Source organism: Idiotropiscis lumnitzeri, chromosome 5 (genome assembly GCF_059441095.1).
Source record: "Idiotropiscis lumnitzeri isolate Australia: NSW breed Sydney's pygmy pipehorse chromosome 5, RoL_Ilum_1.0, whole genome shotgun sequence".
In the NCBI taxonomy this organism is placed as follows: domain Eukaryota; kingdom Metazoa; phylum Chordata; class Actinopteri; order Syngnathiformes; family Syngnathidae; genus Idiotropiscis; species Idiotropiscis lumnitzeri.
The window spans coordinates 8,867,882-8,891,688 of NC_142395.1; the positions used below are offsets into that span (position 1 = coordinate 8,867,882).

General features: G+C 39.7%; 2 protein-coding genes across 3 annotated transcripts in view; one reads left to right on the forward strand and one right to left on the reverse strand.

The window, feature by feature from the left end:
* Nucleotides 1-13,534, reverse strand: part of apba2b (amyloid beta precursor protein binding family A member 2b) — a 42,563-nt gene extending 29,029 nt beyond the window's left edge. For both annotated transcript variants that reach the window (XM_088295784.1, XM_088295783.1), the window contains exon 1: nt 13,291-13,534. The gene's annotated coding sequence lies outside the window, so the exon portion shown is untranslated. The remainder of the gene's footprint in view (nt 1-13,290) is intronic.
* Nucleotides 13,535-15,423: 1,889 nt separating this feature from the next.
* The window catches only part of syt7b (synaptotagmin VIIb), a 106,453-nt gene continuing 98,069 nt past the window's right edge, over nt 15,424-23,807 (forward strand). The window contains exons 1-2 of the mRNA XM_088296957.1: nt 15,424-15,469; nt 16,020-16,490. Coding sequence (XP_088153083.1) covers nt 16,457-16,490 — 34 coding nt within the window. The 5' untranslated portion in view covers nt 15,424-15,469; nt 16,020-16,456. The remainder of the gene's footprint in view (nt 15,470-16,019; nt 16,491-23,807) is intronic.

Consider the following 23,807-nt stretch of genomic DNA (forward strand, 5'->3'; position numbering starts at 1 on the left):
CGTTGGTGTGAATCTGTCACATCAATCCTTGTGAAGCAGTGGCAGGTTAAGCAGGAGTTGTTACCTCCCAGCATCCTTCATGCTTTACTGAACCCAAGGGAAACACACACAGTCTGAAGGGAAGACTGAAATCTGGTCAACATGCACATATATCACATTTTTGTTGTAGTTTCTTTTTTTTTTATCCCACCAACTGCTGTCTCATGCATTTAAATAATCAAAACACATCTATTCATGTGTTCTTTCATATTGTATAATCGGCCCAGTATTTTTCCTCCAAATGCATTGGATTTTAAGAGACTGAAAGGGCAAAAGGAAGTCCCATAATATCAACTATAAAGGTATGTTGATGAAGAAAAACAAGAAAACAATAGTCACAGTAGCAAGTGCAGTTTGACAGAAGAGGCAGGGCTGCGATGTAATTTATGATTCAAAGCTATTTTAAGAGTTCTTTGGGGAACTCTCCCTCACAATGTGTTGTAGAAACTGCAAATCAGCGGGCTTGTCAGTGCCTGCAGGCGTGATAATAAGCTCTTCCGATTTTTATTAGAAAATAACATGTCATCCGTATAGTTGTGGATCAAAAGTCAAGAAAAAAATACTGCATCATCATTTTCATGCTGAATAACTTTGATAAAAACAACTTGGAGCTGAACACTCAAGAGCCATAGCTGCCCAGCACACTGTCCAATTGCACAGTGTCAACAATCAAGACCTTTATTACCTTTCTAGAATTGTTGTATTGTAATTACCACTCTACTAGCCTCTTTGTTTTTCTTGATGACTCTCCGCATCCTTTGCACAGCTGCCATTGGTCCGAACTTCAGCATAAGGGTACCATTCCATCACGGAAAAACTCTCTGTGCTTATGTGTCACATCTTCGTCATCATAGCTTGTTGCTGCAATACTCATGTAGCTCGTACCACAGGAGACAAATTCCTTGTATGCTTTTTAACATACTTGGCCAATAAATATGATTCAGATTCTGACTAACATTGACTTGTAAAATGTATCCCTAGTTGCTAATATTCTTTTGGGGATTTTCCAATAGGTAATCTAAAATATCATGACAGCACTCAGCGGATGCAATGAAATCTCTCGTTTGCTGATGTTATAATGATGGACTGAACAAACAAAAACGAATGCCCGGGACCCTGCATTAAACAGTGTGACATGGTTCTATACATATGTAATTACTAGTTAATTACTGTTAATGAAGTGTGTATGATTTGTGGAATTTGATTACTTTTGATTCCACTAAATGTGAATGGTAAGTTATATTGATTGTGGTGTGTACATAATTCCTAACCATACGTCTGACTAAATGCAGTATTATTTATGGAGACCGTGACGAGTCATATGTCCTATCAGTACATTCAAATTACCCAATGAGGAAAAAAATCATGCCTTATTCATTTAGTCAAAGGTCAATTCTGAGGAGAAATAAATCAATGACGAAGATGACAGCCACCAGATACAAAGCCTCAGTCAATATGACGCGCTGATTACTAATTTCACAATCCCTATGAAAGGGTCCAGAGGTCATAAAGGATGGAAAGGACATGGCATGAGGATGCGAAAGGCCTCATAAGGTCTGTCTCAGCAAACCAACCCGAGCTAACAACCGAGCCAATCCCGTGATGACAGAAATCAGGATTATTGGATCTGTCGTTTCAATCCCCTTACATCACATCACTGTCACTCTGTTCTAAATCCACATCATGGACCTTGGTATCATTTATATCATGCGGTATCAACTAAGATACATTGACGTGCACACACCTGTGTAAATAGGAAGTAGATGCTTGGCTGGTAATTCGCATAAAACCCAGTAAAACATATTACTTAAGACTAGATGCATTTCTGTGATATGTTGCGTTCAGTAGTTTTGACTGAATAAGTCTCAACAGCAGTGAGCTTGATAATGTTTGAATGGAATATGAAGTTATGCACAAAAACGCCAACAAATGAACAATGTTTATGTGACGAAAGACAAATCTATGTAATAGCCATCGATATCCCACGCGAACGTGAGCTATTGCATGTAGGGCAAGACAAACTATTCTTTCTTGAGGGTGTAATATTCTAAAGCCTAGAACAAATTAAGATGCTCTGGCTCACAACAATAAAATCGCCACGAGAAAAATCAACAACAGCCAACAACAACAAACGTTGGGAAGTGGCTGAAATATGGTGCTTCATGATGGATGCTAGTCAAGTTATGAATCTTGTGAAGTATCAGGATGATAGAAAATGCTATTAATTTCTCCCACTCAAGTAGGAAGAATATTTTTAAAAATTGATCAAATGAGTGAAAGTGCAAGTGCTGAGAAACTCCCAATATTCCCCATGCTCCTCTGTGGGTTTACTTCTTGTCAATCCGGACCCAAGAAGATTTTGACTCAAGCGCTTGCTTTACAATTTACACCGTACGTAGACAGTGTTTTGGAGAGGGCTCCATTTACCCACCTGTGCTCACTACAAATGAATTATGGGGATTTACATTGAACTAGTGGAAATTACAGCGGCACGTCGGACGACTGGTTAGCACATTGGCCACACCGTGCAGAGGAGCAGGGTTGGATTTCATCTCCGGCCTTCTTGAGTGGAGTTTGCTCATCTTGCTCAGGGTCATCAGGAAACAGGGATTTTTCAAGCTATAGGGCATGAACCCTTCTCACGGCATCTTACCTACACACTGCTCTCCATGCTATAATGAAAACCACTGACGTCCACTTTCCTCCAAATGTCAATTGTGAAATGTCAAATTGAGACCCCAACGTACACCGTCTTGCTTAGTACACTGAATAGTAATAGTAATCCAACAGTCACAAACTATTTTAAAACAGGCGAACACAAATGAGAAATGATCAGATCCATTTGTTTCACTCAAGATATAAATAATCAGTGGAAGAACTGAAAGAAGAGCTTGAAGCTTGAAGATGAGCAATGTCTGGCAACAGTAAACTGCCTGGATTTGACATTAATCTCCTGTCATATGTAAGACAAGCCGTCTGTGAAATCAGCTGAGTCGCTGTCCATAATGCTAGCAACTGCTAGCAACAAAAGCAGTCAAACACTTCACAAAATTGTATTCTTACACAGACATTAAACAGCTCACATGAAAATAATTATTCTCGACTAGGATAATTAAAACTTTTCGGGATTATATGTTGCGTCAAGAAGCATTTTTCTAATGTTTTAATGTGGTGCAAACATCAATTCCATTACAAACTGCTACAAGTGCCGGGGAATGCAATGCATCAAATCTAGATGGCAACAGATGGATTCCACCTTTCGTTTCTTTTCTTTTGTCCGCATACTGGATCTTTGCCTTGACATTTAGCTTCTCATTAGGCAGGCCATTCAGTTGATTTTTCAGCTAATATCAGGTTATGGGTCTGTAGAAGCAACAAGATTGCACTATTAACTGCAAACTGTGTATGCAACTGCACAGCTCTTGCGTCACGAGGTTGAATTGATTTTCGTGTGAAGAGTGCGCTTCTTCACCAGCTCCATACATCCCATGACAATTAATATTGACATGACTGTACCTTATGTGCTACAAATTGATCATGTGGTTTGGAGAACTCAAATAGTGAGGCTGTTAATGCAACAGTTAGTGTAGAGCCAGTGCTTTGAGTTGACAGTATAAAATGAATATTTGTAAAACGTGCAGGTCTGTGTTTTTTTTTTTCATCGATGGTGTTAACAAGCATTCATAAGGCCTTATGTTTCATAGACAGCCACAAATCAAAGAAAACTCCACCCATGCACAAAGCTCGACTGCACTTCTAAAAATAGGGCCCATACTGTTTTGGAAAAGAAATGTTTCGTTTTTATGATACACACCTGCTTAATAGCAATATACTTGCTTGAGTCTCCAGAACAACGACTTGCATGTACAGACACTGAATAAGAAAAAGACCCCGGAAGGCACATGCCTGTTAACTTTTTCATCACCAAAGGAGGACATACATGCATATATTGAGCAGTGGAACATATCACCAGGAACTTAAAAAAATCGAAAAAGCTCAGAATCTACGAGAAAGGCAACACGGACCAACATTCTGATGAGACTGGACAGAAAGTGGTTGAAGAAGGCACAGTATGGTGGGCAAAGATATAACTGGATGACTCACCGGGGTCAGGCGGGGCAGAGACTGAAATAAAATGAAAATGATTCAGACCAATAAAAGACAAAAAGGTTCAAATTTGAATCTAAAATAAGAAATTGTCAATCATATTAAAACATACAAAATAAACCACAAAAATAAGAAAAACTATAGAAATACAAGGAAGAAAATGAAATGGACTCAGTGAAATGAGGGCTGTCCTCTCAGATTCAATCTCTTTCTTCTTTAAAATTGAATAAAATATAATGAAATTATTTTGTTATAATCTGCCTATTTCTTAAAATGTGTCTATGAGCAAGCTGTTCTGAATTGGGGCTAAAGATAAAGATAAAGATAAAGATAAAGATAAAGATGTCCTTTATTAGTCCCACAATGGGGAAATTGGAGGTGTTACTGTCATGATCCGTGTCGGTCATGTCAGTGTTTTTGTCATTTTCTTCACCTTCCTGCCATGTGCTCCTTTTGTTTATTTGGTCAGCTGAGTGGGGCGTTCCCTTCAGCACTCGTTCCCCACCAGCCACGCACCTGTTGCCCGTTAGCCTCACACACCTGATTCCCATCTGCTCCCCTAATGACTGGACTATTTAAACTCCTCACTCCGACAACCCATTGTCGGTGCATTTCTCCTGCCATGCCCTTCATTCCCGACATCGCTGCTCCCGCTACGCCCTTCGGACTACCCCGCTTTGCTCCCTGTTGCCGTTCGATTACGGACTACCTCGACTCTCTTAGTTCTTGTTCATGTACTTGTCATTGCTTCCGCCCTCGTTCACGTCCCTCTGTATTTCTCCCAGTTTTTGTTATCACCCTCGCACGAGTCTAGTCACGTTTAAGTTGTTTTTTTGTTTTCGCACCGTGCCCCTTGGTTTGTCCATGTACCCTGGTTTGCCCCTTCGGTTGTCACTAATTAAAATCCCTTCAAGTTACCCTTATCCCTGCCTCCTCGCATTTTGGGTCCACCTCCTTCTCGCCGTACAGCGATTGCATCACCTCCTCTTCCTCGCCGTACGGCGGCCCGTGACAGTTACAGCAGCAAAGATATAGATCACACAGAGTCGGCGGCGTAATGTAGCCGTTAATGTATAACATTAGCAGCAGACATTCATAAAAAGCATGCAAATATACACAGTATAAATGTATATAAGTGCAAGGAAACACTACTAATGCCTGTCCATTATACAGAGGGGGAAACGCTGACATGATGACAGCCCGCATCCCTCCAACTTGAACACTAGGCTGGGAGACGAGCTGATAATAACCAACCAGAATCTAGCCAACAAACGACACTGTCTGAAACACATAGTCAAAAGGTAAGCAGAATTAGATTGAAATTTGTGGACGCACAAATTGGTTTTAATAAACAGCGTTAGCTTCTGATAAGAAACTCACACTTAGTTGCTTGGGAACGTTGTCGATGAGGTGGTAACGGTATTTGTTTTTGCTGTTTTCTCTGCATGCGCCATATACACAGATCTGCTCCACTAATTGACAAATGTAATTCACAGATGATAAAAAAAGTTGCTGCCTCCAACAAGCAAAATGCAATCAATGATGTTTTTGTTGGAGTGGTTGTTTGGCAGTTTCCAGCTTTACTGCTTTTTAAAATGCTGCACTCCAGCTGTAACCCCATAGTTCCGCCTCGAGGCATCATGGTAATGAAATTTGCACTCACAATTGTGCCAGCATTATCATAGTGAGCTCTTGCTCGCGGGCTAATTTTAACCAAAAAAAGAATTTAGCCCGCAAATTCTCAACGCTGCAAATGATGATAATTCACCAATGAACCGTGTTAACTGGATATAATGGTCCATTTAATTTGCTTGCTCTAAAAGGCTTCATGATCTTGATTTGATGGGAACATCTCTTTTCGACATTATATTCACTGCTACATGCTTCCCAAAAAAAATGTCTTCAACGAATATGTTTCTGGGCATGCCTTCGACAAAGCTGGGCTGCCATTGGTTGTCAATAAACAAACACGTCTGGCTTTAACATTCGGGCCAATTTGCATTCTCCGTGCTGCAATGATAAGTATCACTGAAATACATTTACTTAATGTATCTATTGACAAAACAGTACAATGTGTCACCCGACAGGAGGACATTTACTTGATGACAATTCCCCTGAGCAGCCCAAGCAATGAAAAGCAGCAGGTGATGTTCTCTGCACATCTAAATGCTAATGTTTCCTGCTCCGGAAAGAAATGCAGACACTAACCGACTCCATTGCCGAACTCAGTAACAATAACGGTGATAGAATACCTAAAGAGAAAGGGTTCGTCATAATATGTTGGTTATGTGTTTGTGAAAAACATAAGAACTGAATCTTTCAATTTTATGTTTGGCAAACTAAATGACGTCAAATTAGTTATTACATTAGACTGACGATGTATTGTACGGCACCTCCCATATAGGCAGAGGACAGTTGTCAGATTAATTTTTCAACACTCATAAATGACCAATTTGCTGACAACCTGACAGAGCTTTTGAACAAGTCAGGTTTTCTCAAGTGTGTTGTTTCGGCTGGGAAAATTACTATTGTGGTTCTAACGTCACTGCGTCTCATAGAGCAAAATTTATGGGGAGAGATGAGAGATGCCTCTAGAGAGAAAAATGGATAAAAGTGATCAACATTCATTATGTTATATTGTGTTCCATGAAAAAATGCTGGGAACTAAAATCACAGTCACCGTTATTAGCATCCCGTCTTTTGAGCCTCGATCTCAAATTCCAGAGCTGAAATTTGGGCCCAGCATGTCCCTGATTGATAATATATTAAAACAAATGCGGCTCACACAAGACAAATGTGGAGAAGGAAAACATTGATGCTTTGCTTCCTACCGCTTCCTGAAGGTTATCCATGCTATTAATGGGTTCCTTTTTCAGCAAGCGTTCACTTTGGGATGAGGGATTCTATTCTTTCTTTCATTTTGGCATTTTGCTGCCAATCTGACCTGATTTGGTCAGCATGAAACTGATTTGACGCATTCATTAACATGAAAATGCTGTGAAAGCGAAGGAAAAACATGTGCACAGTCTACATTATTAAGGAATGTCAGCACACAAGGGAATTGAAAGCATCTGTTTGATTTTATATATATAGTGCATATTCCTATAATGAGTCAACTACAAAAATAATGAAATTCTATCAGTATTCAAATTAAAGGTCTTGAACATTTTTTATTTTATTTTTAAAATACATTTACTACAGGTTAATGGAGGATAGAGAATAGATGGAAGGTGTCATTGTGATTTTGGGGGTCGGATGTTACTAATGTCACCCTGTGACTCAAAAGGAGAAAGAAAATGATATGCACCCTTACACAGATCATTAACAAAATGCCGTTTTAGTTATTGGTTTACAAGCCTTTGATATACAATTCACGTTGACTCTTACAAGGCTCGTAACTAACGTAAGTATGTTTTTTTCTTTGAGGAGCAAATTTGTCATTATTAATCAATTACTATACAGAATGTAATTCTGAGGGGCATTTTTTCGCAGCTTAATCACTGGGACTGGAAGCAAGCTTTTTTTTTTTAAATAAACAATAGAACTCCGGCAATATACTGGGGAACTTAAATTTGTGGTAGCAGCAACCGAATATTGCAATACTTGAGTATGCAGATGAGAATTCGGTAGAATATATTTTTTAGGGATAAAATATTTTTATTTATTTTTATTTGCATTTTAGTATGCAGAAGAACAGTAGGTTCATGTTCTTGAAACAGCTAACTAGGAATAATAATAATAATAATAATCATAATTGTAACATCCGTAATTAAATTTTCTCGTAAGCTAATAATAATAATAATAATAATTATTATTATTATTATTTTAATAATAATAATAATAATTGTAACATCAGTAATTAAATTTTCTCGTAAGCTAATAATAATAATAATAATAATAATAATAATAATATTAATAATAATGTCATTATCCACACCGCTTATCCTGTACAGGGGCGCGGGAGGGTGCTGGAGGCGAAAGGCGCACCACACCCTGAACAGGTCGCCAGCTAGTCACAGGGCAGGCATAGACACCATCAGAGAGTGGGAACCGATTCCAAGCTGCCCGCACACAAGTCAGGTGGATGTACGGATGTGTAATAATAATAATAATAATAATAATAATAATAATAGGGGTGGAAAGGTGGGCGACTGGTTAGCACAATGGCCTCACAGTGCAGAGGCTAGGGTTCGATACCGGCTTTCCTGAGTGGAGTTTGCATGTTCTCCCCGCGTCTGCGTGGGTTTCCTCCGGGTACTCCAGTTTCCTCCCACATTCCAAAAACATGCATGGCAGGTTGATTGGAAACTCTAAAGATAGCTGTGATAGGCTCCAGCAACGTTACAGATAATGGATGGATGAATATACTAATAGAAATTTTGGAAGTGTGTGTGCGTGTGTGTGAGGGAGTGGGGTTACTGTACGCCCCAAAATGACTAGCGACGGCCCTATAGTAAGCCAGTGACTTCGCAAGCCATCTGACGTACACATAATGTGATTAGCGGCTCGTGCAATGGTGAAGAAGGCAGCTAGTAGCAACGAGAACTAATGTGAATTGTACGACACGCTGACTGTCTCTGCTCACTCATGAGCGGGACTCTCTTCCCTGATCGGTTATGACGGAATCCATCAGGGCTGCCGTGCCCCCCACCTCCCGAAACCCGTACGGAGGTACTGGAGGGAAAACTAAAGCACTCGATAGCGGCTGCCACTCTGATGCATACCAAATTAGCATTCGGTAAAATCTGGCAGCTCTATGTTATCCCACATAAATGCAGGGCCATCCGCATTTGGACTGACAAACTACGAGAAGAAATTGCTTATTTCGAAAGAAGGGTCGCTGAAAAACTAAGCCAGGGTAAATAAATAAACCTCTTCCATTAGCATATCTTGTGCGGCATCATGCACAAATGTTTTTTTCGGAGGTTTGGGTGGGTGGTTAAGGACAGTGATCGGGGCACGACAATTTTTTATGAATAAGGCCAGAGGGTCGAGGCCGGAATGGTACCGAGCTAACTGCCGGAAGGCGAGGGGGTGAAATGAAAACTGAAAACTTTGTCTTGTATTGCTCTTGCTGTTGATTCACTAAAGCTGCTGTTAGTGTATGGTTCGAGGAATGTAACAATCACTGCAAGCGACAAAAGAACTCTCCAGACTGACTTTTTTCATGTTAATGGCTTTCAAAGCGTCGTCAGGGAAGATGTTATAAATAATGAATTGCAAAATCAAGTTCAAATATTGAGTGGATTTCTACAAAGTCCAATTCCCAAGTGCACATATTCAGAGTAGCTTTATCAAACAAACAGCCAGTGGCCTTTTTCTGAGCAATTGTTGACACAAGCCACCAGAAATGATCGTATACAGGACTTCCAGTCAGTTTACTTTTCCTTAAAAAGTTATGTTATAGTCCTTTTTGCTTTAATCTTATTTTGCCTTTTTACGTGTATAATAATTGCTTCTGCATGTTATTTGAGTGTTACCTAGAGTACACCCTTTGAACCTGTCACAATTATTTAAGGCGTAAGATGAAACATGAGCAGGTATTCACAAATCTTGAGTACCGTCAAGGGTAAGAAATGCAAAAGAGACGGACCCTTTCCTGACTGATCTACATAATCTCACCTTGATTCTTGAGATTTCTCTGTTAGTACCTGCTTGTAATAATAAATCGCCATATTCCAGAATAGAGCGTCTTTAGTTCGAAAACAGCAAACTTAATTCTCAAATTAATTGTTAGTGTTTGCCAGATTTCAACCGCAGCAAAGTCTCAATTAAAAAAAAAAAAAAAGGAAATCAAAAGAAGCTAGCCATTCCAGAAATACATATCGCAAAGAAATCCACAGCTTTGCTCAATTACTTTTGAAGAGCTGTGCAAAAAAGGGCTGACTTGGGTAGTTTCTGCAGTATGTTTCATTTTGAAAGAAGTTAATGTCATTTTATTACTCCCTTCCATCTTGCATGACTATGAGGAAGGGAAATGTCAAATCCGACACTTCCACCTTGTGCTAGAGTGCGTTCTTTTCGGAAAGCTACTGAATTAATCCTAAAATGAAGGAGCAAAGGTTTCAAGAATATATTATAAAGCATCATACTATATCATATCTAAACGATTTCCCTTTGCCAGGACCAATCATAAAGCAAAGTCTAATTCATTTCTTTTGCTTTGTCAAACTTGATTTTTTTTTAATTATTTTTTAACAATATTGTTCAAGTGTATGGCATGGTTGGCATTTTGCCTGGCCGCCTGGAGTCCAATTTCGTATCCTCCTGCTGGAGAATTAATAAAATCACTTCAGCCTGCAGGGAAGGTGTTTGTCCTTGAGTGCAGGTGCTATATAACAAACTATCGACTAAGTAGGGAAGTGAGACATTCTCAAAGGGATGATTTAGAAGAAGCGGGGCACGCTATTAGCAGAAAAGGTGGAACGATGTGTGAAGGTCCCGATGGGAATGAGGTGGAGGATACAACCTGGCAACCCGCTCTCAATACAGCATGTGTACGCACATCCTCCCACTCCTAAGGGTTTGTCATGTTTGTCTCCGTCAACATCATTTTCATCCTCACACTCCCCTTCAGTTCTCCGCTCACTCCAGCAACCACCCGCAATTTTAACCCAAACCCCGTGGAACCACGACTCGTAATATAGGCCACAGTTCAGATTTCTTTAACCAGCATATTAGCTGCGGGCAAAATGTGTAGCTGTCACTTTAGAAATCGAAATGCATCAGTTTAATGTCACTGATGTACATTATGTCGCCATCAGGTAAGAATGAATAGTCTTTATTTGCTAATATATAAAGTGGGTGGTGGGTGTAGACATTAGTCTTCAAACATAAGTGGATTTTCATTCACATTTTATTTTACTATCAGCGGATGACGTGTAAGCAGTGGCTTTGTTCTCCATTAAACACGCACGGAGGTTGGCTTTATAACTGGATTAGAAGGTACGCAAAAGCGAGCTTTTACAGCTAGCTGGCATCCGTTGAACATAACTCAAAATATTTTTGTATTTGTGGGGATGGACGGACCTTTCTCTTTTCTCTCAAAGTTTATGCCCCTCTATCCCAGCAGGATGCATCAACAAGACGCGCATTAATTTATTATTGAGCCACGTGCACATATATGTTTACGTCAACCAGGGGTTGTTTGTGGATGCCAAGCCTGGAAAGCCAAACCTACTTTCTTTCTGCGTGAAAGAGATGGGTCTGTATAGGTCACGCTCATACCAAACTGTGCAAACATTTTTATTTATTTTTTGCTTTGGCATATTATTCGTGAGCAACGTCACTCATCAGCAGTGGAAGTCCAACCCTAGAACATTTTCAAAATGGCATGCGTGAGAGACAATAGTTTGTTTCATTGAGCATTCACATCAGTTTTAATTGACTGGAAACAAATATAACCATTAACACACCAGCAGATGACAGCACAGGAAGCATTTATTCCAAAAGAAGATTTTTTTTTTTTTTTAAATCAAACATAATTTCCGCTCTTTGGTTCATTCCACTGTCTGTATGCTCAGGTTTTATATATCCATCCTTCCATTATGTGTACCACTTCTCCTCACAAGGGTTGTGGGGGTGCTGGAGCCTATCCCAGCTATCTTCGGGCAGTAGGCGGGTACACCCTGAACTGGCTGCCAACCAATCCAGGGCACACATAAGACAAACAACCATTCGTGCTCACACTGACACCTAGGGGCAATTTAGAGTGTCAAATCAATCTGCCATGCATGTTTTTGGAACGTGGGAGGAAACCAGAGTACCCGGAGAAAATCCACGCAGGCACGGGGAGAGCATGCAAACTCCACACACGAAGGCCGGAGCCAGAATTGAACCTACGACGTCTGTACTGAGAGGTCATCGTCCACAGTGCTGCACAGTTTTATATTATATTATATTATATTATATATATATATATATATATATATATATATATATATATATATATATATATATATATATATATATATATATATATATATATGAAGAGAGAGAGTGAGAGTGAGAGATGAGTTAGCTAGCAAAAAAAGAGTGTCTCCTTTTCGTGACGTACTTGACAGAAAAGTACACAAGCAGTGGCGTCAATGTTGACCCATCAGCGGAGTCGCCTTCAACCCATTTTGGGATAAACCCAACAATCCCAATCCAACACGCCTGGTCACGCCCATGACCCAGCCCGGCTGATCCAAAATAACCACTGGCTGTCTTGCATCCAAAATATTGTATGCAATCTCTGGAAATGGAATTAATGAAAACCATGATGTCTGTAAGCCATGTTGTGACTCACTGTTATCACACAGGCGGGGGTGGAATCATCCTCTAAAAATGAAGCAGAGGACAAACACTTTGGACGTCAAATCTCATAATGACTCTGTGTCTGACTCCAACCCCACGAACAATGAAGATCAAGCAACAAGCCAGCAAGTGCCTGCCATCCCCATGTTCCCATGGGCACTGACACACTCAGCCAGTGGTGAACATGGATTTTATTTGTTAAAAACACATGTCAAGACAAATGAAAACCACGTTTCTATCTATCTTTCTATCTATCTCTTTTGTTGGACCAATTATCAATTAGACTTCAATGAGTACAAAACCTATATCTAGTATATCTATCTGGAAAGAAAAAAAGGTATGAAATCCATTCACCAATTCATTTGGTTGATCATGAAGTGTGTGGGAGTGTGAGAGATGAAATCTATACAATGGACAGACGTGAATGAGCTCATTATGTAAATAATCTTACTCACCAATCGTTTGATTAAGACGTTACAGGAAAAGGGTCATCAATATGAAAATGAATGCGATACACAGGGCCAGGGAAAAAGATAATGCGTACAATTACCCAACAAAGATGCTCACGGTTGGACCAACGTGAAGTGTAGATTACGTTGGTTGGGAGCATCCATAAGCATATTTTGCCGAAGTTCAATTGGTGTTTTAATAGGAGCAAGGCGAGCCGCCCTATTGTTTGCGCGGATGCACAACACTTATTCACTGGATTAGCAGATCAGCATCCCCCGTTCACCAGGATGCCCTGGAGGAGAAACGCCGATGCCCCAATCTGCGGTGCGTTTACCGACGATTCAACTCTCTCATGTTGTTATTGTTATTAATAATCCTATTAAAAGTCGGTCTTACCTGGGTAATGTTGCTGTGCCGAACAATTCAGCTCCCTTCGAGAGGTGTGAGAGCTGGTGCTGGCAGGCCGAACATCCCTCGGCTTGTCTCAGCGACAGAAAGCGTACCGAGTCTGACAGAAGGGACGCCCCGGAACCAGCATATTATCATACGAGTCCACTGCGGCTGTCTGGATTTCTGCAAGAGGGTTCATTCGCACGTCCCGACATCGACTGGCAAATTAAACTACACACGGCACGGAAAAAAAAGAAGAAGAAAAGCAAAAAGAACGAAGAAAAAAGACGCCCTCCTTCAAAATAAAAGAGTAAATATAAAAAATACAGACTGAATACTTAATACAATCGAATTGTTGCTGCCTACAAAAACAACACCCACTTTTGCCCCCCTCTAATGATAGTGTATTGCTTGCTTCTGCATGCATTGCGTGTATTTGTTAAACTATAGAATACCAGTGTTCATTCGGGTCTTTTATATTAAACAACAATTTGTCTCCAAAAGGTTTAATTTTAATTTTAAACACAAACATGACAAATAAAACAACTCTACCATGTTTTGAAATTGGCTTTGAGGTTAATTGGTTAATATTAGACTCTTATCGTCCTTGAGTAATTTTAACTTCATAATCAAAGTAAATTATAACAGACATGACGGGAGCGAGGTGTTCGGGGGCATTCACTTTTCTTTCATACACCAATTCTGACCTCTAGCGGATACATGTTTGCATTACAATAAAAGGAAGCGTGAGGGGACTACTCGAAAAAGACAATTGGTGCTATTATTGTTTACTTAAAGTGTTTGTCATGACTTGTTGACTACCCAGCTGGAGTGGGGGCGTTACCATCCAGCACGCGTCCACGCTTGACACAGATGCATGCCTTCCAGCCACACACCTGTGGCTCATCTCACTCAATCACTATGGACTATTTAAAGATTTGCTTGCCGACCACACACTCTCGGATTATTCACCTTGTTTACGACCATTGTCTGCAAGTGTTTGAATATCTAGACGTCATGTTTTGTCCGTGTAGTCTTGTATCATAGCTGTAAGTGCTACTCTCGTCATTTTTGCTATTTGTTTCGGGTTATTATTTACGTGAATTGAATCACCTCGTTCTTTTGAAACAAGCAATTTTCGTTATTACTTTTCCTTGCAACTTGTTTTTTTTTTCTGCAAACGGTTTTTTGAATCCTTAGAGTCGTGCCTTCTTTCTTTTTTTTCAGTTATCTGAAAACAGGAACCCTACAGCGTTGGGAAGGCAGCGGCAAAAAGGCCTTCTTTGCTGGACAAAAAAAACCCATCAGAACCAGACCTATACAACCTAAATGCTAATAACTTTTGCATTAACTTATAGTATTTTATTCCAAATGGGTGTAAGTGTTACCAAATCCGCCTCACAGTTCTGATGTTTGGGCCTCTAGTCCTTTTGTGTGGCGTCTGCATTTTTCTCCCCACCATCTGCCCCTCGCATTCCAAATTCGACAACATAAAAGAGTCTTACTCATTTAATCACCCGTATTAAAATTTAATCTGATATAAATGTTTGTTACACCACAGATTGTTACATCTGACCATAAACAAACAAAACCAGTCGCAGCAGATTCAAATTCAAAACATGCTGATGTGCTTCTTATTGCAGTCATTAAACAATAAAACAAAATAATTTTTTGGACTGATTGAATCCATAAATTCATTAATTGGTTTATTGAATATGTAGACTGTCATGGAAGTTTAGAAGTTGGCAAAATGATATTTAGCCAAATGCTAAAAACTGATAGGATGGTGACTGTGACTCTCCATACCGATAGATGATCCTAAACTACAAAAGCCTATCCAATCTCACTTTTACATTATTCAATGCTCAAGTCGGTGGCCTGATCTCTACCGAAAAAAGCATCGTTTTCTTCCTGAAAAAAAACGAGCGCAGTAAGACTCACAAACAAACAGCAAGCAGAAAAAGCAGTTGGCTGCAGTAAAGTCCTGTCATTGTATTGCAGGTAACTCATTCAACATTTGGTGATGCATGGGCTCCCGACCGTTGGCTGTAGGTCTACTTCCCAACTAGAAGAAGCACAAACCTGAGAATCACCTGCACGATGACCACAACGTTGCTAGATGATGCGCTGACATACAGCTGAGTGACTGTCGCCGCTACCTTGAATTGGACACTAGATGGCGCCGGTAAACTGCGTTAATACATAGGCCACTCGTGAACGTGAACAGTGAGTTGATGTGCTATAATATCGACAGCACCGGGATGTTGCCTGTAATTACATGACGATTGTAACGACAGCGCCGTGCATTGCTTACCAGACTGACACTTTTGTCTCACGTGATGGATTCACCAAGCAGATAACTTAAATTCCCAGAGTCAGAACGCATTGTTTTGTGCGTAAAAGCATTCTGCGCGCACGCATTGCCACATTAACACCATCATTCCATTTGAGGACAATTGAAGACAGCTAGCTTACAAATTTTAGTGAATAAAATAGAAACTACCGAAGACACGAGGAAACTAAAACTGCGTCTTGTCTTGCAAAAAAACATTTTTATTTTAGGATAAACGCTATTCTCTTTTTCCATTCAAAGAAAATGTGGTTTCAAAAGGAAGCAACATGTTATGGAATCAGCATTCTGAGCTTGCACAACAAGAGCATGTATTCATGTAAATAGTGATTTATTGCTGTGTGTATTGTGTGTTCTTTATTTGTCGTTTGCGATCACGTATGAGAATGCGGAGATGAACAAAACAGATGAAATGACCAGCGCATGCAGGGCGCGCGGATCCCGTCGCCTCAGCTTCAGCCTCGACCTCCTCCCGACTTTCTTCACGTCACCCCGCCCGTCTGTCTGTAGGATCCTCCCTCAAACCCTCAGAATCATCCCCGAGAGCCACTCGGAGCTGGGAAAAGAGAGACGGAGGGGCAAAGTGAGAGGGACAAAAATACACGCAGACTCCCCACATCACCTAGACTACCTGCTCCAGCTCAGCAAGGGGAGGAGGACGCACAAGTGCAGGCGCGTCCATGCGTGTCAACCGAGCTAGACAATAAAAGGACAACAACACAAGGAAAACTGGGATGAGAGTTTAGCTGAGACACTCTTGGGGGCGAAGAGCTCATCTTTGCTGCGAGAATCAGCCTCAATGAGTAGACATTAAGAAGAGTCATGCATCTCAACAGAGAAGAAGATAACAGCAGTGGTGAGTAAATTATTTTTCTCTTCACTATATTTCTCGTGAGTAATTCTATTGCTCCATTTTATATAGTTTAGAGATATGGCGTTGGTTAGCAGATGCCCTTGAATGTGTCACGTTTATGTCAGGCAGTGATGCTGGGGGTCATTGCAACAAGCTGCCAACTGCCATCTCCTATTGCTCGTCTGCCCCCGCCCCCCAAAACACACTCACAAAACGTGCATCGCAGTGAGATGGGATGTTGCAACACACCCGAGGTGTCAAGTCAGTGAGGCGGCCACTGGAGCACTTGTTGTGCTCGATGTGGCGTCCACCACAGAGGTGGCCTGAGCGCAACATCACAAGGTCATTCACTCGGTCATATTAATGAGCTGTCTGCATGTTTGCGTATCTCCCAGGTGTGTGTATCTGTGATGATGTGTGTGGCTTGGAGGATGAGGGTCTATCTTTGTGGGCTGATCATGGAACAATTATGGTGTGGAGTGAAACAAACCTTTCCATCCGGTTATGTTACGAGGGAGTAAATGGATTGCGATGCATCTTCCTGTGCCTTACACTACGTTTAGGTTAAGGTCACGAACACCTGCTGCTCATTGGAGTCTTAAGAAAATGAGGGAGCGCATTTAATTTGAAATGCAAATACACATGGTGCTCAATCAGTAACTTATGGACTTGCAGTGAGGTGTACATGTCCGCGTGAGAAGCTAAGGGTTTGGTATCAAAGAAGGAAACTGTCATCTTTCCAGAATATAGTGTAAATTTTTAGACTCAGTCAACCCACGCTTGCCAATTTTTTTTTTACTTACCCATTTAATCGCAATGAGAGCATTCAGACTTTTCACATGTGCAACAAGCACGCACGCACACTACAGAAACTCGGGAAATAAAATGGTCTGAATGATTTGAATTATCTAATCACCTGCATGAGCATTTGCGTATGATTGCGTGTGTGCGTGAGAGTTTGTCTGCGAAATGTAAATGATATATCATTAGCAGGTCCATTTGTTGCTACATAAGTATAAACACCATTATTCCCGCATCTGAGCAGCTTACTAATTATGATATTATGATCCTGGCAAGGGATTACTGCATTTTTAGTATTTCTTTAAAGCTGCCAACATTTATGGCAGCTAATATCTTGTTTTCAACTTGCTGCAAAGACTGCTGGCTGGTGACAACTTTGCCATGGGGTGAGCCCTGCAGTGACACACGAAAGATAAAAAGATTAATACAACTCCAACTACACTGACAGTTAATTGCACTTGAAATATCAGCAGGAATTTAGTAGTTGCAACTTAATCAAAAAATTTATTATGTGTGCGATAGTAAAATTAAAAAAGCAGGAAGTAAATGTCATAGCACCGCGTAAATCTCTGATAGAAACAGACAATTTTTGCTCAGAGGAATATTGTTGGTCAAAATTAATTAGAAGTGTGACTTTTCTTTACAAATATTCAACAGCTTTAATTGCCAAACTACAATCCCACAGATACTTGTGACAAATGATGACTATTTTTAAACAATTCTCAAAATGTAATTTAAGACAAATTCAAGTGTGTGCATGTCTATAACAAAAAGAAAAATCCAGTCTTGTTTCACAAGGTAAAAAAATTATTGAGTATAGCTTTAACCAGCATTCATAAGCTTCTTCCATTACCTGGCAAGTATATATATTTTCATCTCACCAGTAAATTGGATTTAAAAGTCATTGGGTATTTAATTGCATTTAAATATTTGTACCCAAGAGGTTTTAAAGACATTATTTGGTCTTTCATTAGATCATGTACCCTGTGGGCCTGATTATGCATTTTAATTATATTTACCGAAGGACATCGTAATGGCTCCTGACATCACATCACAGTGTTTATGAGGCATTTTTACAGTATGGTCTCTCAATGCGTGCTTTGCCATGGCTTAATTATATTATTATGTATTGCTGTACAAAAGGCACAATATATTGTTTGGAGTAAACATTTAGGATTTAGATGATGAACAACCCAAGCTGTTTATTTTGTGTTGTAGTACTTGTCTGCTGACAGTGTTTACCAATTTTGTTGTCATCTGTGTAATTGTCAGGAGACGAGAAAACATGCAAAATTATTAATAATCTAGAATGGAACGGTAAATGTTTGAGTCATGTTAGCGGAAAATACCGCAAAGTCAGATTATAGAAGAACGGAACCATCAACTGGTGGCTTCATGTGCGCGCCTTTCATTTGCATTCTGTATGTGGAGTAATGAAAATCTACTCTGGAGGGAGTCTGGGAGTACTTTCAAGTCTCAAATATCTAAATTTGTTGCTAGTTTGCATTTTTGAAAAATAAACGCAAAAAAATAAATAGGTCTGAAAGGTCGCAAAATATAGTCATTAAGTGGGCAACCGTGAGCAAGCCTCGCTAAATTGCAATGCCCGAGCTTCGGTCATCACGTTAATGAAAGCTTTTCTTGGCATTGGCTTAGTATTCCACGGGCAGTGGTGCATGTGCCTCCTATAGACCCCCTCCTCCCAAAAAAGTAAATAAATAAATGAAATATAAGTAAATTAGTGATTTCCACCATAAAACAAGAAAATATGATCTTATTCGCTGCCATTGCTAATTTTACCTGGGCTGGCAGTGAATGAGTGAACCACACCTTATTTATCCGTTGTATATTTTGTTTGAAGAATTTCCAAGGTCAAGACATATGGGAAGTGTTTTATATTGTTTAATATTGCATATTACATTTCCTTCAATCCTTTAGGATGCATCCAGCAGTTTGGGGACGTTCACATTCTGTTCCAGCATGAGTGTGCCCCAGTGCACAAGGCAAGATTTGGCATGGACGGATGAGTTTAGTGCGGAAGAAAACAATACGATTTGCACACAGAGATCCCTGTCCTCAACCCCATCAAACTCTTTTAGGATTAACTAGAATAGAGATTGTGTGACAGGGCCTCCAAATTTCACTAAACTGTCCTCTCAAATAGGCCGATCCAACCTTTGTAGGAAGTACGATGAAATACTAGCTTGTTCTGCTGTTAGGTGTGTATTTTACAACAAAAAAAGCAATGTGATTGAAAACATCCCACCAAAATGATGGACAGAGTAGGAAAGTCAAAACAGATGGAGGCAATAAAAACAATGGGGCTCTGAGGTGTATGAACAGTAAGATCATATATATATTTCTCTGCTTCAGACGTTCTCATTCTATTCATTTGAAATAAAAAGAAGAAAATGGTCATTATGATGATACTTCTAAAGACCTTTTTTTCAGACATTATCTGTGTGAAAGAACTGCAATTTATTGTACTGCCACCCCTCTTATTTACAACACATGAAATAAAGTAAAGGAAGAGAGTGAGCATTTCATTTCTCATTCATATTTGGATTACAATAACAACAGGCATTAAAAAAATACTTCAATATACCCCTTGGGTCTAAATATCCATTAGTCTGCTCTCTGGGTAACGAGAATGCATTTGAATGAGAACACGTTCAAACACACGAGATCAAAATGATCCACTGTGCATGCCGGAGTTCTCGTCTGAAACTCAAATAGGGTGAACAAAATTCACATCAGCACAACACAATGCCTTCTTTGGAGCATTAGGAAGTAGCACAGTGACTATAAATACATTTGTGCCAGCAAAGAGAAATCCTTCAAAATTGTGCAATTATCAATTATAGACAGTCCAAAAGATGAACGGTACATGTTATGTATTGGCGTGAAACAAACGAAAAGTGTGATCATGTTATCAGGTTCGAGTTATAACCATAAACGCGCTGCGTGCTCAAAAAACATTGCTTGCTGTCACGAGCTTGACTTTTACTGGTGTCAATGCCATCCATTTTTTAAGCTATACTGCTTATCCTGTCCAAGGTTGTGGAGCCCTGGAGTCTAGCTAACTTACTGACACGTCAGGCTGATCTCGAGTCAGTCACAGGGTTGATACGTGTAGCGAGATAGCCCTTCACACTCACATGAACCTACCACAAGTGTGGGCCCTTCAATGATGAAACTAAAATGAATATCTTTATGTACTGCGTAAGCGGACTATTCCTATGGAAATGCCTCTTGCATAACTCTGTTACAGCAGCACTATCACGCTAAAGACAGAATCTGCTCGATTGTCTTTTGTCTTTGTTGTGCCTCCTCTCACTTGACCCCATTTGGCAACATGTCTGGTTGTAGTTTTTGCTTTGCAATCATGGATAAGTAGTCACAGAAAAAAAAACAAAAAAACAAAACAAGAGTGCCAGGGATGAGAAGGTTTTTGCAATCTGGATGAGGTTGCATCAAGGAAGTAGCCCACGGAGAGTGTGGGATGAAAGTGTTCTGACAAATATAGGGAGCTGGTGGACAGAAATAGATAACTGGAGAATGAGGCAGACAGAAGAAGAGAAGCAGAATCTAGATTTTGAGAGAAGAACTTTGTTACAGCTCCTGAAACTAAGTGCTTTTGAAGAAGAGGCAAAAGGGAGAAAGAGACACACACTATGCCTTTTAATTTGTGAACTCATTGAAGCAACACGAGTCTCCAGACACTGCACATAGACGGGTGATGATGAGACAAAGGCAAGAAAGGATACAGCTATAAGCGGGCTTGCCCTTTATGTTACGACTGAATGTTTAAAAACAGGAAGATTCTTTAAAATTTTAGACAAAGGGTTCTATATCTGTAGACAATGCAGCTGCACTCAAGCGAGCTGCACTGAAGCGTTAAAACCGCCGCACCTTGATTTTTGTGTAGATGCAAGCCTCGTTTAGCTTGTTTTCGGGGATTTGGCAGACCGCTTTGCGCCATTTTGGCAGACCTTGGGTATTTTCTTTGATTATGGGCCTTTTGCACCTGACAATTTGGAGTTCTGCAAAAAAAAATCCATACTAGAAATAAACCAAATTGGTAAGATTTGTCTGATTTTTGAGAAGAAAAAAAATCTTCCAGTGGGGTATGCACATTTTACAACACAAAAAGTGAAATCTTAAGATAGAATTTCATAAATTTAACCTAAATATCCTTATTTTTCTTTGCCATCTTATTTTTGCTCAAAATAGAATGGTCAATCAGGATAATTCTGCTTGTTTAAAGATAGTTATTACTTAATCATCTTATTTGAACCTGGCTTTGCGAGTTAACGTTTAAGAACTGTGAGGCTTAAATCAAGCGTTTTCTATATTTAACGATTATTTTATTGTAAAACTCATTTCATGACGTCTGTGGTTGATATGGCCCAAGTATTTTCTTTTTTTTTTTCCAAAATCTTGTCAAGTCAAATTTTCTTGTTTTGTTGGCAGATATTTATTTATTTCTTTAACTTTCCAGTGGGCTTTTTTAAATTTTTAAAGCTCTCTTTTAGGATGGCCGGCTGCCAGGATGGCCGAGTGGTCTAAGGCGCCGCGTTCAGGACCCAGTCTCCCCAGGAGGCCTGGGTTCGAATCTCGAATTTCCCCATTGTGGGACTAATAAAGGGAATATTATTATTATTATTATTATTTTAAATTGAACCTAGAAACTAGAAAAGTGTATGAAAAAAATTCTGTAAAGTTTGCAGCAAGCATTTCTGTTACGCAATAAATGTTTCTTTAAAAGTGGTTAAAATACTATAATAATAATAAGTGATATTAACTCAAAACTAGTTAATGTCATCTTTTTGGATTACTCAGAGGGAAAAGTGCTATTAACAAGGGCAACAAAGCCAACTGTTTCTTCCTCATTCAAGTGTTATTGATGCGCGTGACGAACACCACACTCTGCACAGAAGTTAAATCAGGTTTAAGTGTGTGCAATCATTACGGAACTGCTAAGACGCCAGGTTACGCTTAACAATATAGTGAACATGAGCAGAAGGCCAATTTTGAACGCACAACCCACAGTCACAGACATGAACCATGTGGGAGAAAGGTGGCCACTTCAAAAATCTGCCAATGGAGGTCTGCTTGCAGTTTCTAATAAACTCACTTTGTGTCATTAGTTTCTCCTTGATTGGTAGCTAATCATGTCGTGTTGACGCTCATGTATTTAATGGGGCGGAGCTGTGCGTTTGTGTGAAAAGGACAAAATTTGGTCAAGCATTTAGACCGTCCCTAGTGCTAGACTTGCACTGGACACAGAAATAGAGCCTCAAGTGTCTTCTTTTTATGTTCACGTCACAAATTGGGCACATAGTTTTCTGACCAATACTTAGTTTACATTTCAAATAAATTACTTGAGGATATTTGCATATTAGTTATGGAGAAGCGAATCAATTTTGAAATTGTTTACCATTCAAATAGCTTCGTTGGTGTGATTGGCAGTTTGCAATATTATGATTGAGCCGAATGAAGATTCTATCATGACACATAATGTTAATGGGCAAATCTGGGACTCACAAAAGTAATGTTTCAAATCCAAACTACAAACTCCAATTTTTTCCCTTCTCATTCAACAAATATACCTTGCCAGCCTTCTCTGTCATCCCTTCTCCCACTCCTGAAAGGATTCCTCTGGGATTCCCTGTAGCACTGTCGTCACTGAAATTTTGATGTCGTCCACGTGTTCAAAACAGGCCCTTTTGATGACTCTCTTGAGTTCATGAAAGAGTAAAAAAAAAAAAAATCACATGCATCCATGTTACATGAGTTTGCTGCAGCATGGCGATGTTCTTCTTGGCCAGGAACTGTCAGGCGCTCACGACATTGTGAGCAGCTACCATGCCACAATGCTGGCCTATCCTCACACACCAAATGAAGCAATCGCAGGGGGAAAAGCGGAAAACTCATTGTTTTGGTATGCAATTGATCTTTTGTTTCACTAGTTGCGGCACTTGCCTGACACACATTGTATAAACCAGAGAGAACATATTTTGATTTTCCCAAAAATAGGACACTCGGCCTGGCCTCAAGATACTGAAATGAAACACAGTTTGCTCAAAAAATGCGAAACTTGATAAATCCAATATAGTTAAAGTTGGGCTGTACAATACTGGAAAAACATGTTGCATATTGCAATATTGATACTATTGCAATATTTAACATGTACCTAATGAAATTTTATTTTGTTTTCCTGCAAAAAAAAAAAAAAAAAAAAAAAAGAAACTTTACCTAATTAAGTTACGAAGTGATTGTAATGCCCCTGGATACTTTTCTCCTATCGGATGGCGGTGCACATTAAGGTTGCATCTGATTGGTCAAAGTTAAGGTATACAATCCAGATGAAACTATTGCACGTCTTTTGCATTCTGCATTGCATGTGTCATTATCAGAGTGATATTATTTTTTTCCAATATATTGTGCAGCCTTAATTTAATGTATGGCTAGAAATGAAAACTAAAACATGTAATACCAGTTCTCTTTTGAAGTTTT